Source organism: Tenrec ecaudatus, chromosome 18 (assembly GCF_050624435.1).
Source record: "Tenrec ecaudatus isolate mTenEca1 chromosome 18, mTenEca1.hap1, whole genome shotgun sequence".
NCBI classification, from domain to species: Eukaryota; Metazoa; Chordata; class Mammalia; order Afrosoricida; family Tenrecidae; genus Tenrec; species Tenrec ecaudatus.
In genome coordinates, this window is record NC_134547.1 from 704,205 (window position 1) to 721,377 (window position 17,173).

Consider the following 17,173-nt stretch of genomic DNA (forward strand, 5'->3'; position numbering starts at 1 on the left):
GTTAATTTAAGCGTCTATTCTTCTAGGACAGCCAAACCTCAGTATTACAGGCTTGGCTTCAAAACATGCTATAACGCGTTTTGTGAATTTTGTTTCCTGTGCATACAACGTTTACCTTTACACAACCCCTTAGCAACAGTGTCCCAAAGCAACCCTAACAACGCCCCCCCCCCCAACACTCCCTTCAAGACCAGGTGTCACTGACCAACCCCCGCCCTGAAACAGGAGAGAGACTTGACTGATTCAGTAACACAGCAACATGCAAGTCACCAGGCATGGCAAGAGTGGTGGCTTGTGGGGGTGGTACCACGCAAATCCGTGGTTGGAAACAGGTCGGTCATTTTGGCCATCCTGCTAAAAATGAGCTATCCCAGAAGCAGTCTGAACAGACCTCAGGCCCATCCAGAAAGGAATTAAGAGTGAAGTGCTATAGAAAGGCCAGACCCAGGAGATGGCAGCGATGTGGAGAGGAAAGCTGGCAGAGACACTTGGAGCAGCAGGAAGCAGAAAAGATCAGAAGACAGTATGTTGGGCTTTCTGAGTTGAGCTAAAGCTAGAGAGTGATTGTGTACCACTTCGCTGAGCAGGGCAGGGGGGGGGGGGCAAGAGCTAGAGAGGCCTATGGGCACAACCGAGAAGCAACTGTTGACAGTGAAGACCTCTAGCTTCACGTGTAACCTGTTCCTTCCCTAATAAACCCCGACTCCCTGCCTCGGAAACAATGCCATGTCAGTGACCCTACAGGACAGGGTAGAACTGCCTCTCTGGGCTTCTGACACAAACTTCTCACAGGAATAGAAAGCACTCACGCTCCCAAAATCAAACCATAATCTTGAGGATGTACAGTCTATGATTTCTGTGTGGCCCATAGAACTACTGAATGCAGCAGTGTCACGGGAGGGGAAAATGATGTCGGAATTGGTAAAAAGACTGGAGAGGAGGTATGTCTGGTCTCGGCCTCACAGGTATCAGTCCTGGACTGATGATACTGGTGGCGATTGTCCTCCACTTTCTTCATCTTGGAGGTCAGAAGCCACATGACATCATTTTTTTCATTTGGATTTCTAGAGCCCATCACTTTCACCATCTCTGAATCACATGAACTGTTCAGGGCTTTTCTGTAAATCAACCTAGTTTTTCCATTAGCATTTCACATGCAGTTGAAAGTGAAATCGCGAGTTTATTTGCAAGCTGTGTCTGTGGTGCTGTATCTTAAAATGTGTCAAGAGTGATAGTCATGTGCCACTTAAAAGTGCTCAAAGGAACGATACCTAGGGCACAGTGAGCCAGTGTCCATCCATGGAAGTGATGTGCTATTAATCCCAGGTGGGTTCAAAAGCTTATCCCACAATGCAAACCCACCACCCATAAACAAAACCCACTGCTGTCAAGTTGACTCTGACTCGTAGCAGCCCTGCAGGGCAGACTAGCACAGACTGTAACCACGAACGGGAGCAGCTGCCACATCTTCCTCCTGTGGAACAGCTGGTTGGTTCCAGCAAGCAACCTTTGATTTGGCGGCCGAGTATTTAATTAGTGTTACTAGGGCTCCTCATCTGTAAAATGGGTATATACACAATGAAGTATAGCTGTTATCTTCCTAATTCTTTTATTTTTCTAAATAGTTTACGATTATAATTCTAGAAGGGAACTTTCGGGGTTCGTACTTCTCAGAGCCCTGGTGGTACAGTGGCTAAGTCTGCTAACTGCAAGATCTGTGGTTCAACCCCACCTAGTTCTTCTGTGGGAAAGAGATGTGGCAGTCGGCTTCTATAAAGGTTGGCGTCTTGGAACTCCTCTGGGACTGTGCTTCTTTGTCACTCAGGGTCGGTAGGAGTTGGAGTTGACTTGATGGCCAGAGTTTGGAGTGTATGCTTTTATAAGGCTTTGCAAACACGTATCCAAAAGACCTTCTGGACAATTTAATCTGACGAAAGTCAAAGAGTGTGCTATCAGAGAATCTGCTATAACTGGTCACAGACATCAGTCCCCAGACCCCATCCCTTTAACACAGCTTATTCTAAATGTCAAATAATTCCTGCAAAACGAGGTGAATGGAAAAAAACACCACCACGCATTCTTGTTAGTATGCGTAAATATTTTATTATAGATATGGTCAATGCAGACTGGCTTCGGTCCTATCATAAAAATAAAATTAATCACTGACAGTGTCTCAACTGACTGGAAAATCAATTTTTTTTTCCTAAGGACTACATTCATTAGCAACCCCACCTCACCAGGCGCCTGGCTGATGTGCAATGCCCCTGGCGGTCCTTTTGGGGAGGTGCTCACTCACACACACCCCTTTTCACATTCAGTCTGGAGCCCAGCAGGCCTGTGCACACCACACTGCAGAAGAGGTGAAAAGGCAGTCTGTCCCCGACTGCTCAGCATTTATGAGTGAAGCAATTTCTTCTTTTTCTTCTTGCTCACCCCCTTGTTGTGCGTCCTCTGGTGCCCGATGAGGTGCGAGCTCTGGTTGAAGGCCCGTCCACACTTCTTACACACGTAGGGACGCTCCCCAGTGTGAGTCCTCTGATGCCTGACGAGGTGAGAGCTCTGGCGAAAAGCTTTCCCACAGTCCCCGCATGAGTACGGCTTGGCGCCAGTGTGAGTCCTCAGGTGCTGGAAGATGGCTGAGCGGTCATTGAAGGCTCGCCCACACTCTTGGCACTTGAATGGCTTCTCTCCAGTGTGGATCCTCTGATGCTGTGTGAGCGAGGAGCTCTGGATGAACGATTTCCCACAGTCCTGGCATACAAAGGGCCTATGTCCCATGTGGATTTTCTTATGTACGGAAAAGTACTTCGGGTTCCGGAGTGTTTTGCCACATTCACTGCATCGGCAATGTGGGCTTTCCTTGTGGATTCTCGTGAATGTGATCTGTGGCACATTCTGACGATGGGATGTCCCATAACAGCTGTTCTCCTTGGTTTTTCCTTGCTTGTAGTTCTTCTGAGGTGCTTTAATACGTAGATTGTGCTGCTTTATGCTTTTAACCTGGGACCCGGTTTTGCGTAAGGGCTTTTTCCTAATGGGAGGTTTGGGACCAGAAACTGGGCCTGTGTGGAGGCTGGTGTTCACACTGGACTGGGGCCATTCCAGGTGCTCTTCCTGAGGTTGGGCCTCTTCCTGAGCAAGTCCTGATTGTTTCGGTACCATGTCCTGAACTCCTGGGACCTCACCTTGCAAGATGTCTCCTGAAGAGGAGGGCCTGAGGTCACTCCTTGAGGATTCCTCCTCACTCAGGCCAAGGGCTGGTTCTTTCTCAGAAACATCAGCCACTGGCGATAACTCTTTACTTTCGAGTGTCGTTTCCCACCCTGAAAGAAATCCAAGAGGTGTGGAGACCACGGTGAGAGGTAGAACAGAGGATCTGACAGCATGGCAGTGTAATCAAGCAAGCACAAATTTGGGGATCACAGGCTATGGGTTCCACTGAGGGTGACTACGAGGTCTGGGGCTGGACAGTTGTGATGGCAAGACAACACTGCAGGTGCACTCTGACCCAGCGAACGGGTCCCTGGTCAAAACCAGAAGTTCAACAACAACCACAACAACCCCCAGCTACCAATGGTGTGCGTCATGTGCATGCTAAAGCTGGGCAACGAAAAGGAAGACCAGAGACGTCGCCTTTGGAACCTGTGCCGGGTCAGATAGGAAAGATGTCCCTTAAAGATGCCACGAAGCGTCTGCAAACGAGTAAACCTGACTTTGAAGGACTATGGCCACAATGCTGCTTAGAATCAGTCTTGGTGAGGCTCTGTCTCGTGTACTTTGGACACATTATCAGGAGGAACCAGTCACAGAGAAGGACATGGTGCCGGTGAATGTAAAGTCAATGCAAAAGAGGAAGACTAAATGAAATGGAACAGCACAGTGGGCTCACATGTGGCAAAACCGTGAGATGGCACAGGACGGGGCGATGTTCTCCTCTGTTGGACACAGGGCCACTCGAGTGGATGCCGACTCAAAGGCACCTTACCTTACCAGCACCAGCAAAAGCAGCAGCGAAAACACCCTCCACGTTGAGACTGGAAAGCACTCAACTGTAAAGACGGGGCAGTAGGGCGGGGACCAACTGTGAGTAGGCACAGCACAGGCAGCAGGGCTGCTGGACTGAAGTAAGAAGGCCAGGTCCAGGCCCTTGTCCACACACTTAAGCAAGGCCGGGCACGTTCTCTAAGCTTACAGCCACCTTCCTGCCTTTCGTCATCCACCTCAGAACGGATAGCAAATCACTGGACCTGAGTTCAGCACAGGTTCTGCCAGTGATTGCTCTGCGGCCCTGGACAGATCATGGCACCTCTCCGTGCCTGACTCGTCCTAACTAGGGACCAGGTGGGAAAAGCACTGAGCTGGCAGGGAGTGCTGTGCAGGATGGAAGGCATGGTGCTGTGCGTGGCACAGCGTATTTGGAACTAAAAGATGAAGGGGACAAGGTGGGCCCTAGTCTCAGTTCTGGCTTACAGGGCAGCAGTCTGTCAATGCGTCGTGCCCGGGCTCTGCACAGGCACGAGGAGTCACCCGAGATTTCACGATCGCCCTGTTTGCCTCGGACTCGAAGAAGAAAACCCACTACAGACGTCGCCATTACCATGAGCCCAGCAGCAGTGCGCGCTGCCCACTCCCACCGCCAAAGACTGTGATCCAGAATCCCGATCAAAAGGGAGAGAATGTGGAACCGAACTTGAAATTCTTACTGGAAATGAATACTTACTGCAACTGGAAGGCAGCCCCATGCTGGTCACGTTCCTGGACTCTGCCCTATTGGCCGCTGTCCTCAGTTGGTCTAATCTGTACTCTCTCGTTGGAACTAAACTCTAACTGTGAGTGAAACAGCTTTCAGTTCAGTCAGCAACAACAACAACAACAAGTACTGGATACATCGAGACTGAAGAGACTCCTCAGTCTATGGCTTGGAAACAACTTTTAGGCCTTGAAGTGAGACTATCCCATGAAGTCATCTTTAAATTAGACAATTTAGCTCATTTGTTAAAGAGTGTTGGACTACTGCCCTCTTTGGTCAGCAGTTCAGAGCCACCAGCCACTCCATGGGAGAAAGATGAGGCTTTCTTCTCCAATCAAGAGTTACAATCTCAGCGGCTCGACACTGTCCTACAGGTTCAGTGTGAGTTGGGAGTAATTCGATGGCAAAGAGCTGGTGAGTTTGAGTGGACATAAAAGTATGGGTACACTGAGCTGCAGTCTATTAAATGTGTGATAGAATTATGGACACGTCTGAAATGCTGTGTGAATTATCAGAGTGTGACAGAGACATGGCGTGAGCACATGCCGTTGGGAAATGGTGCCGACAGATTTTCTCGATGTACACGTCGATGCAATTGCCGCAAATCTGCTACTTCTACCTACAAAGCACAATTCAACCAGGAAACGGTATTGTTATCATGTCTGCGTCAGATGGAGGGTTGGCAGTGGCATCGAAGATGCCCGCACATGGAACACGGATGGCCCACAGATCTGGGGTTGGTGCTAACCCAAGCACGGCTGAGGGCACACAGGACAAGAACCTACACACAGCAAGTCCCAGGTGGATGGCGGGACACGGGAAGCGAAGCAAGGACGGGGCTGGCTGGGGATGGACGACTATTTCTGGCTGAAAATGGCCGTTACAGGTGCAAGCTGCCTCATGGCGGGGCCGCAATCAGTGTCACAAAACAAAGTGCACACACTGTTGCTTGGAACACCAGCTTGCTCTGTAAGCTCTCCCTGAGTCCCACAGAAAAGGGCAATTAAGAGAAAGGCAGGTCAATGTGCAAAGTATGACGTCAGAGGGGAACTGCCCAGGCCTCCCTGCTGGGTGCCCAGAGGAACACAGGCACTCAGGGTGCAGGGACAGGGGACGATGGAGACTCAGCTGCTCCTGTACCTGAGCCCCCTCATCCCTGACCCCGGGAAAGCGAGTGTGGGTTATCCAAAGCCCCAGAAAGGGCAGGCAGGGGTGGGGAAGCTCTACCGCAAGGAGCCATGGCAGCCTGAGCTGTCTGGAGCCCTGTCATCAGGCCAGGGATGTATGACGGACCCCAAGGGCACTCTCAGGCCTTACCCACAGAGACCAGGTTCCCAAAGGTCTCCAGCATCACGTCACGGTACTCTGTCCTCTGTGTCGGGCCCAGCAGCCTCCACTCCTCCCGGCTGAAGTCCACTGCCACATCCTGGAAGGTCACCGCCTCCTGCAACAGCACCCACACGCCCATCAGCTCAGGTGCCTCAGTGGGAAGATGGGGAGCTCTCTAGGCAGGCTGTCCTGACAGTGCTTGCTGCACTGAGCAGAGACACAACTTGTGGTCCGAGAGACAACCTTGGGCTTCCGATAAAGCCAGTCTGGGCCTCAAGCTGAGAAGCAGAGCCCCACAAGAGAACTAAGTTTACATGAGGATTTAAACTCCAGCTATGCCACTTGCTTGGTGCACACAGGCGGGCGGGCTGGTGAACATCCCAATGAAAAGGGCCTTCCCGTGCACCTGGTGTGCAGGTTCAATAGTAACTTTGGAATGAACAGCCCACTGCCATCAGGCTATGACTCACAGCGCCCACAGGACCCTGAAAAACTGTCCCCAGAGTTTCCAGGACAGGGACACCCTTCTCCTTCAGAGCAACTGGGCGACTGAGCCACTGACCACCAGAGCTCCTTTTTAGGAACCTAAGCTGGTACTAATCTTGTCCACAAACACCTGGAAAACACCCCGATTGCCACAACTTGTGACATACAGCGTGTCTGGGGTGGAGGGGAGGTGGGTCGGCAGGCCTGAGCGGCTGCACGGATCCAGCAGTGAGCGAAGCGCCTGCCCCTCCCCTTGTGCTGCCTCTCCTCCCTTCTCTCACTTTGCTGCCCCACCTGCTGTGCTCCAGCAGGCACTGTGGGCCACTAGTGCTGCTCCTCCACCTGGAGGCAGGGGCTGCTGGAGTTCTCGCCCACTCAACCTCCCCAGCACCCGAGGGTCCCAGCATCTCCTAGACACCACTGCTCCTCAGCCTCTGCCCCACGAGGATCTCTGTGCTTTCTCCCAAGACTGCTACAGCCCCTCTCCTGGAAACACCCGGTGCTGGGTGCTGTGGTCCCTAAGCCCCTGGCTCAGCAGCAGGCAGGGAGGGGACCATCTGTCTCCCTCTCTCCTATTTGAGCCACTCAAGCAGAACTTTGGGTCCAGAACATTCCCTGACAAAGCTAGGTTATCAGACTGTCTCCTAGCCTGAGCAGCCTTCCCTGTTCTTGCACATGCATGGGCACCACATAACACCCAAACAAGCAAACCTTGGTATCCCTCAGTGGAAAGGGACACCCGCGCTGCTGAGCCAGAATAACGCTCGAGCTTTCTGTGTGTGAGGAGCAGCCCCCACCCTGCTGGCCACATGGTGTGACGGTGCCAACAATGGAAACGGGTCTCAAATGTGCCCGCCCGGACACAATGTGTGGTCTGTGTTACGTGTGTGGGGCACCTCGAATCCTGGTGCGACAGTTCTATGACACAGAGGACTGGCCAGTGGTTTCCAAACACAGCCACTGAGCCCTCTGGTGTCACCAGCACGGCCTGCAGCCTACAAGGTTCCCTTCTACCCCCCTCTGGTCTGTCTCTTCAAGTGATGCCCTCAGCTCCCACTTTACCAAGAGCGACAAGTGCCACAAACAAACCCGTCTGCATCCTTCTCCCTCCCCTGCATCCACTCGATGCTTTCCCATACCGTCCAGTCTCCATGCCCCCACCTGAAGCCTCCCAGCTCTGAAGAGCCCCAGCCCCCTACCTGAGACACTCCAAACTTCTGACAGGCCCCACTCCCTCCTGCAGGGGTCAGCTGGCTCCAAACAAGCCTGGCCCCCAGCCGGTACCTGCCTCCTCTGACTGGCCCCACCCCCTTTCAGACCCACCCCGTACAAACCCCACTCCTCCTCAACCAGCGCTTCCCTTCCTTCATAAGCCAGCTCTTGCCGCCTGTGTGGATCTGTGGCCTGTCCTCTTGGGGGAGGATGCTGGGAGGCATTTTGCTCCCATGGGGCAGCACCATTTGTGGAGACAGAGCTCAGAAGCCAGCCCTGGGGAGTATCAGTGGACAACACCTGGGCCCATCCCTGTCTGAAGCTGCCCAGCAAGGCTCACTGCACACACACTCCTTGCAACCGAGCAAGCTTGACAAATGCCACACACGTGCCACACCACATCTAATTACACTCTTTTTTCATTCCACATGGAGAACTTCAAACATATGGAAACAGACCCCACAGAAGAAAGCCCCACCTGGGCCCTAAACTGCTCCCAAACTTGTCCACTAACCCTCACCCCAGGCCCAATTCCCCCAACACCCTAAATGCAAACCTTAGACCACAAATCCCAGGTTCATAATTGTTCCTCTTAGTCTCCAGGTCCCCAATCTTACTCCTATACTCCAACCCTAAAGCTTAAATGCTGTTGAGGCTGTTAAAAAAAATCCTGGGGGCGTGGTGGAAGAGGGGGAACAAATAACAGAAAGGTGGGCAAAGGGAGACAATGGAATGGACAGTGTAAGAAACGAAAAACGATAATAATATATAATTGATCAAGGTTTCATGATAGGAGGGTGGCGGCGGGAAGGGGCAAAAGAGGAGTTGACAGCAAGGGCTCAAGTAGAAAGAAACTGTTTTGGAAATGTTGATGGCAACATATGTACAGGTGTGCATAAAACCATTGAATGATGTATTGTTTTACGATTTGTAAGAGCCCCCCAATAATGATTTTTTTTAATCCCCTTGAACTAACTACACACATACAAATCCTAAATGCTTACTCTGAACCCTAGCCCTTGACTCAGCCTGCATCCACACTCCCATCTTACCCCCACTCCTCCATGGGCTAATCTGCAGAAAACCCTGACTCGGCGGCCCTTCACTCCCAGTCTGTCTCTCAGCCCAGAAACGAGGACCATGAGGCACCTACAGTCTCTGTCTCCCAAGTCAACTAACAGCACATGTCCCCCCATTATTCCCCAAGCCCAGCAAGCCTGGGATAGAGGGGTACCTTATGTCTGGGCACACTTCTCGGGGAGCTCTGGGGCAGAGGGGCGCCTTGGGGCTGGCCACGTTGCAAGGGGAGCAGGAAGGCAACGATCATACTCACCTCTGGTGGCTCCTTGGCTGAAGAATCGGCCACTTCCTCCTCCTCCTCCTGCTGCTGCTGCTTGTCGGTGCGCTCCAGAGATGAGGCAGGCTCCTGGGCCGGCAGAGCTGAGGGGCAGGCGCAGGTGTAAGGCAAAGCTGGGTCCAGATGCCACCTCCACCAATACCATGCAGGTCTCTATGTCCATGGTTCTCAGTCAGGGTGAGGGGCACCTCTCTGTTTCACTGTGACCCTGAGGCGTTGGCACAAACCTGCATCCTGCTGTTGCCCCAAGTCTCTGCTCCCACTGTTATCAAGTACCTCATCTCCCCACCCCCACTGTCGCTGGCCTGGCCGCCTTCTCCCCCGACTCACACATGCCACGCAGTCCACAGATGTCTCACAAGGTAGACCTAAATCCATCTTGGAAGAAGTATGGCCCGAAAGCTCCTTAGACTCGAGGGTGGGAGACTGTCCCACATACTTTGGGTTTGCTATCAGGAGGGACCAGTCCCTCAAAAAGGGCCAGTATGTCTGGTAAAAGCAGAGGGGCAGCAAAAAGGGAAGACCCTCACGGGAGGGGCGGACACAGTGGCTGAAACAATGGGCTCCAACATAGCAGCCATCGTGAGGACGGCACAAGAGCAAGCAACGTTTTGCTGTTGTCAGGGAGCGGCCGACAGGATGGCCCCACAACAAAGACTCCCCCGCACGGAGTCCATTCTGGCGCAGGACAGAGCAGACCGGCTGTCAGGGCTCCAGGGCGGTCACCCTGTAAATACTGCAGGGCCCGGCACGCTTTTGTTCTCTTGTGCACAGGGCCGCTGTGGGTCAGAACCGGCTCTCTGGCACTTCAAAGCCACAGCCACCTTGGGGGAAGGAGGCCGTCACACTTTCCTCCCACAGAGAAGCTGGTGGGCTTGAAGCACCGACTCTGTTGAGCAATCCAGCGCTTATCACACTGCGCTACCAGGGAGCCGGCAGCACATCAACGGCTGTGTGAGCCTTCAGCACGCCAGGCAGATGGTTCCACAAGCCTTTAGGATGCAGAGATCCTTTCCCGTGGCTGCAGAATTACATGCACATCCTCACAGGGCTCCCAGGAGTCTGCTGGCCACGCCCCCTGGGAACAGGCAAGGCTGGAAACAGACTGCTTGTCCGGGGCTAGGGCTCCGGCTGGCCACCACACACCCTCCTCTGCATTCCCACTGCGGCCCTGTTCAGACGGGACCACACTGGCTGGTCGCACTTCTTGCCCAGCTAAGTTCTACTGGAACGCTAATGCTGGCTACAGCAGCCCGCCCCCCACCAGCCCTCACCACCTGTGTATTTATCAAAAAGCTTCCTTTCCGGCTACAGCCCAGCCCCTGCAAGCACACGAACCCCTTTCTTTCTAAATTATTTTAATGTACAGAACCGACAACTACAAAACCCTTTGCTTCCGGCAGATTCCGAAGGGTCACGGCCAGCCCGTGTTGCAGGGTAGAGCTGCTCCGAGGAAGTCTACGGAGGTGCCACTATCACAGAAGCAGAGTGCCAGGCCTTTCTCCTGAAGCACAGGGGGTGGGTGCCAACCGTTAGCTCCAACCAGAGACCTCACTGTATGTACAGTCCCTGCCAAGGCCGTACCCCACGTCCATGTAACTATGCCTGGGCTTTCCACCCACCCACGGTGAGGCAGGCCAACCCATCTCAAAGGGGTGACAGAGCAGAACTCTCTCCGAAGAAGTGTCCTGGAAGGCTGGCTACGGGAGGTAGTAGTGGTCCCTGCTCCAGGGTCCCAATCCTAAACCTGAGGCAAAGGCGCCCTCGTGGCTAAGCTCTTGCTGCTAAGCAATCGATAGGTAGTCTGACCCAGCCAGCTACCCTGTGGGAGGGAGAGAGGTGGAGCCTGCTTTTGTGAAGGTAACAGCTGAGGGGACCACAGGGGCAGGTCCACTGTCTCACAGGGTCACTTGGAGTTGGGATTCAGTCTACAAATGCAGTTGGTTTCAGAACTAGCTGTGGTTACCGTCCCATGTGGATGTACTGTTACATACATGAGGCAGTACTTGTGTAGTGTGTGTCCTGAGTAACTGTCTTCTAACCTCAGACACAAAAGGAGTAAGGAAGCAGAGACGAAGGAAAGCAGGTACCTCAGCACATGGACCTCCAAGTAACCAAGACCGAGAAGCTGAAGAAAGACAAGGCCCTTCCTCGAGACCTGACAGGGAAGGAATGCCTCCCCTAGAGCTGACGGCCTGAACCCCAACTTCCGGTGTCCCATATGACAAGAGAAACAGGTGTTTGTTCAAGCAGCATGATGGGGGAATTTCTGTTCTAGTCGTACTACATGACCAAGACACTGTGGGACGAGGCCTGAGAATGTTCACTTCTGGCACATGGGTGCTAGGGCGAGCCCTTCCCAGGCAGTGTAGGCAATCAGAGCTCCCAGGACACCCGAGGGATGCAGATCCCCTTGGCCTTGGTGGAGTGGGCTGCTCTATTCTCCCGTCCCCCCCCCCCCCAGGAAGCCTGGACTTCTCTGCTTTGCTCACATGGCATCTTCCAGGAGGCCGAGGAGGCTGCCCAGCCCCAGATTCCATACCCACCCACCTTCTTCTGAGGATATCCAGGTCACGACCTCCACCAGGGCCTCAGCCTCCTGACAGTCGGCTGGGTGCTGTGACTCCACCCAGGCCCTAAGCTTTCTGGGCAGGGCGCCCAGGAACTGCTCCAGCACCAGCAGCTCCAGCATCTGCTCTTTGGAGCGCACTTCGGGCCGCAGCCACTGCCGGCACAGCTTGCGAAGCTGGGCCAGGGCTGGCCGAGGGCCTGTTGCCACTTGGTAGCGGAACTGCCGGAAGCTCTGGCGAGCAGCCTCTGGGTCTGATGAATGCTCGCCAGGCAGAGCAGCAGGCTCCCCAGGAAGCTCCGAGATTAGGCCCTCACTCTGGGCATAGACGGCTCGAATCTGGGTGTGGCAGGCATGGGTCACCTCCTGGTTTGACGTGGGGACCTCAGGGCCCGAAGAAGCTGATGAACTTAAGGCCAGCTGTCCAGCTGGCTTCCGGGGTGGCTCTGAGCTTGGGCTCCCCTCTTCAGTAGAGAGTGCTTGGGTCTGGGTGGTGCAGGCACGGGTTAACTCCTGGCTCAGTGTGGGGACCTCAGGATGCAATGGACCTGGGGAATGTACGCCCAGCTCTCCAACAGGCTCCCCAGGCAGCTCTGAGCTTAGGCTCTCATTCTCGGCATAGAGGGCCCGGATCTGAGCGTTTCGGGAGCGGGCCACCTCCTGGTTCAGTGTGAGCACCTCCACGACCGTGATCTTCATCTGGGGATTCACATCCCTGCCCACCACATGGAGGGCGTTCTGTCGAGGTTCCAGCTTAGCCACAGGACACTCTGGAAGTCAAAAAGAGCAAGGCACATGGCCAGTCAGCACCGACCAACCCACGGTGCGACACCCCTTCACATCCCCTTACTGTCAGGTACCCCAGTGGACGGAGGGTTTCCCTGGCTGCCAGCTTTAAGGGAAGGAGGCCTAGGGTGCAAACAGCTCACATGGACTGCTAACCAAAAGGCTCCACGTGAGGGAAAGCTTGGTGATCTGTTCCTGTCAAGATTACAGTCTCCGGAATTCTTCGGGGCAGGAGCTCACTTTATCAACGAGCTCCACAGCACTGAACCACCACCACCGTCCTGAGAGCAAACTGTCGGGCTATGAGTCAGAATCGACTCAGTGGCAGAGCGTTGGTGTTTGGGGTTTTCTCTAGGTAAGAGGCTAGGTTTGAATCACTGACCTTTTGGTTAGCAGCCAAATGCTTAACTGAGCAGCTTCATGGTTTCGATCTGCTCACCTTTTGGTCAACAGCTCAGTGTCTAAGGCTTTTCCCCCACAACCACTGGATCTTCATAATGGTTCCAGTGGGCTGCTGACAGGTTGGTAGTTCTAAACCACCAGCTGCTGTTCTACAGGGTCACTATGAGTCGGCATCGACTCAATGGCAGTGAGCTTAGAGTTGCTATAATCAAGATGGTCAATAATATTGTTTTGTTGGGATGTGGAGAAACTGAAACTCTCTAATGCTGTTGGTGGATTTAAAATACTGTAACTGCTTTATTAAATTCAACATAGTTACCATTTGACCCAGCAGGGTGCGGGTCCTAGATTTAACCCCAAAGTACTATAAAGAACCATCCACAAACAAAAACAAAAAATTGTGAACATGAATGTTTACAGCAGCACTATGCATTGAGTTGCTAATCACGTGGTCAACAGTTCTAAACCACCCGCCTGCTCCACAGGCTCTCTAGTCCCGTATTCCCACAGGGGCAGACCTATCATACTACATGGGTCACTTGAGTCAAAACTGACTTGGAGGCAGTGAGTTTGGTTTCATATACACAATAGTGAAAGAAGAAACAATCTACATGTTCATCAACAACTGAAAGATGGTTAAGTGTTTTTGTGACACATCCACCCTTAGGAGTAATGCTCGGCCGTGAGAAAGAAGGATGTGTGGATATAGTTTGCACCACCAATGAACCTGGAAGGGAAGGCCACAGGTCGTATGCTGGCGTTTGTATGAAAAGTCACGAGTGGACAGATCTGCAGAATGAGCGTCAGGAAATGGGGGTGAGGTTGACAGCATTGGGGTGTGACAGTTAATGGGCACAGGGTTTCTCTGTAGGGCGTTTGAAAGTTCTAGAATTAGACAGCTTGGCTAGGGTACACAACCTGTGACTATACGAAACGTACCGAATTAACCAGTTAGGGTAACAAATATGGAATGTAAACATAACTGTTGTAAAAAATTAGAGGAAATGGCATCAGGCATTCAAAAGAGACCTCTGCTTGTAGTTCTAAAGGGAAAACAAACTGCTCCTGCCTTCAAGGGGGACAAGGACAGGAATGTTTAGGCAAGGCAGCCTGAAGTGTCTACAACAGCACATCAGGTGAACTGAACACTAAAATCCACTGCTATCGAGTCGATGCTGCCTCATAGTGACCCTATGTGACAGAAGAGAACTGTTCACTGGGGTTTCTGAGAACACAAATGTTTACTAAAGCAGAAAAGTCTCATCTTTGTCCTGCAGAGGAACTGGTGGGTTTGAACTGCTGACAGTGAAGTTAGCAGCCCAATTTGTAACCACTGGGACTCCTAGCAGAACACAAGGGCAAATGAAATGCAAAGGAAGAAGCATAGAACAATAGTAAGCCAGAAAGCTACCTAAAATCTCAAGAAGACATGTTATTTTGAAACAATTTTTTAAAAAGCATTAAAACACATACACGCTGAATCAAAATAAACAAATAACCATAATTTACAATTTACTTCAAGATTTATGTTTGGCAAACCAAACAAAAAGCAGTTAGCTGCGTGATTGGCTGGCATCAAGGGCGTCATGGTCCAGAAAAGAACAGGAGGGCATGGCCTCAAAGCATAGCAATGAGGGCACGGCTGTTTTCACGGGTCAAGCCTGTGTGTTGATAGCGCTCTTCAGAGAGGCAGACAGAAACACGCCATTTGGGCAATGGCCACAGCACCCACACCACAAAACTGACCCTGACCCTCATGACAACCAACCCAGGGAACTGAACCACCTCTACAGCCACCAGCCGAGGGCAGTCAGTACTTGGATCAGCGACACCCTCCCACGCCCTGCGCGCGCGCGCGCGCACACACACACACACACACACACACACACACACGGTTTTCTTTTCTTTGCCTGTTTTCAACTCAGGACCCATGAGTCTAAGACCAGAACGGTTTTAAATCACTCCTGTAAGCTGTCTGACTTCCATTTTGCTGGTCTCCACCATCCAACGGAACTCATTTTCCTACTCTTCACCCACTCCCTGGCCAACACACGGGACCTTGGCTGATTCCCTTGCCATACAAAATATAGCCAGCTGGGTAAATAATCAATAACCTTTGTATCCTCAATGGTCTCCACCACCCCGCCTCGCCCCACCCCCATCCTGAACCTGATCCAAGGTGGCGTAAACGTGAAACAAAGGTAGTGTCAAACAGGGCTCGTGAAAACAAACATTACGTGAATGTGGCAATAATGCAGGATACGTGGGACTGCAGTGTAGTCCGGTTTGGGGGACGTTAAATGGAAAGCAGCTCAAATGTGTAACGTGGAACTAACGCAGTTCCGTTTGAGACTAAAAGAACGTTGATAAAGGGCCGTGCCTGCTGGTCTCCGGAGTCCGCGCCTTTCCGCACCTGCGACACACCTGTCAACGTGAGCACTCGCTTAAAGTTGCACTCCAGAGAAAATGACTAGGCCGGGCCTTTGCGTTATCAGCGCGGATCAACTTCCCGGCCATGGCCTGCTTCCCGTCGGACCCGGAAGTGGAGCCGTGGCTCCGGAGGGCCGCCGCACTACAACTCCCAGCAGGCTCCGCGAGCTGCACTTCCGGCGCCGCCATCTCAAGACAGCTCCCACTCTAGTTCCTCTACCGAGCGGGGCTGCTTTCGCCCCTACCTCCTCCCTCCCGCCCCTCACGTCGGAGCGCCTCACACACCTTCCCGACCTGCGGGCGCTTTCCCGCCGGCGTCCCGCGGGGTAGGGGGCCGGCGATGCATCGTCCTCTGGCCCGCCGCCGCCTCCGTGGCTCCCCGCGTGGACCGGTTGAACAACTCGGCGAGTACGGCCGTTTGCTAGCGGGTTAAAGGAGCGACGTGAGTCACCCGGAGTGGGCGGCGACGGCCGCGGGCTAGATGTGCACCACCGACGAGGACGCGACACGCCCTCCATTCGGCTGGGAAGAATGCCCTCGAGGCTTTCGGCCTTCGGGAACTCCCCTCCGAATGGCGGGTGAGTTCAAACTGCTGACCCGGAGGCCAGCAGTCCACCGCAATCCACCGAGAGCAGGTCTCTACCTGCCCCGAGCCTTTTCGGCCTTTTTGCAAGCCACCCCCACCCCGGTGAATTAGTACCGTTTTATCTGTGGCCACGCTTTTACCATAGTAATGGAGCCCTGGGGTGCAAGTTAAGCTCTGGGCAATTAACTCAAGGATTAAAGGCTCTGCGGGGAATAAAGACCGGCTGGGCGGTTAAGGCACCACCGTGAGGGACCTCTCCACCTGCAGCTGAGTTCTGAATCAATGGTGACACAGGTTTGGTTTGTTAAGAGGTTTCGCCTCCACCACGCCAACCTCTCAACACGTCAGCTTCTGGATTGTTGGCATTCAAAAATTTGTAACGGACCCTTCCGACTACCGGTAATTTATATTCCCTTTCCTCTTTATCAATTTCCATTCCTGTTCCTAGGGGCCTCTGGGGCTATACTAAAATTATCTTTTAATTTCATTCCCTACCTACTTTGGGGGAGCCGCTTCATATTCCACGTTCTGGATTAAAGTTGTTTGCTTATCCTTGAGTTGGAGCACTCCAGGTTTGGAATTTTCCTGGGGGTTGGGGAAGGTAAATCCAAGAACCCAGGGGTAGGAAAATTCCACCAAGGCCCCACAAGCAGCAGTACTGGCTGAGGAGCCACCTGAACATGAAATTCACATTATGTGAACCAGCTTCCAGAGGCACAGAGTTTAGCATGTCACGCAGGGGACTTAAAACCTCAAATTTCTTAATGTTACATGATGGCTCTCTAAAACTTTTGTTTTTTTCCCCTTGGTTAATTGAAGAAACTTTACAGTAAAACGTCTGAGAGCCCAAAATGAGGACCAGTTGCAAATATTTTGTACTAAAACAAGCAAGTGAAAAATGGCTAAGACTGCACCCTACCAAAGGCAAAAAAACTTGAGACACGCAAAACAAGGCAATCCCTGTGTTTCAGGTTCACAGTCTTTAGTGTCATCCCCCACTCCTCACTGCATCCTTACTGTCCATTTCCCCATCCCCCTCATTTTTGAATTATTTCTCCCTCCTTTCTTGACCAGGGGGCTTTGGAGTACCCCCCTCCCCCCAAGAATCTGTTGAAAAGTCACTCAAACCCAGGGTGGAACTCTGCAGCCTGTGGGCATGTCCAAGTCTAAGCATGGAGATCAGGAATTCGGCAGCTTGGTTACAGGTGTGCAGGGGCCTGGGGATATGCTGTCCAGCTCTACCCAGTGCAGAAGCCCTTCTGCCGC

At 52.7% G+C, this 17,173-nt stretch overlaps 1 protein-coding gene across 3 annotated transcripts in view; it reads right to left on the bottom strand.

Annotated features, from left to right (window-relative positions):
* Positions 1–2,095: 2,095 nt before the first annotated feature.
* The window catches only part of ZNF274 (zinc finger protein 274), a 31,763-nt gene continuing 16,685 nt past the window's right edge, over positions 2,096–17,173 (bottom strand). The window contains exons 1-6 of one of the 3 annotated variants that reach the window (XM_075536465.1): positions 15,607–15,754; positions 13,553–13,680; positions 11,685–12,473; positions 9,111–9,217; positions 6,068–6,194; positions 2,096–3,323 (exon numbers count right to left, since the gene is read on the bottom strand). In XM_075536465.1, the coding sequence (XP_075392580.1) occupies positions 2,395–3,323; positions 6,068–6,194; positions 9,111–9,217; positions 11,685–12,402 (1,881 nt within the window). In that variant the 5' untranslated portion in view covers positions 12,403–12,473; positions 13,553–13,680; positions 15,607–15,754 and the 3' untranslated portion in view covers positions 2,096–2,394. Of the gene's footprint in view, positions 3,324–6,067; positions 6,195–9,110; positions 9,218–11,684; positions 12,474–13,552; positions 13,681–15,606; positions 15,764–17,173 lie in introns of those variants that run through there. The other 2 variants (XM_075536464.1, XM_075536463.1) reach the window with 2 other exon arrangements.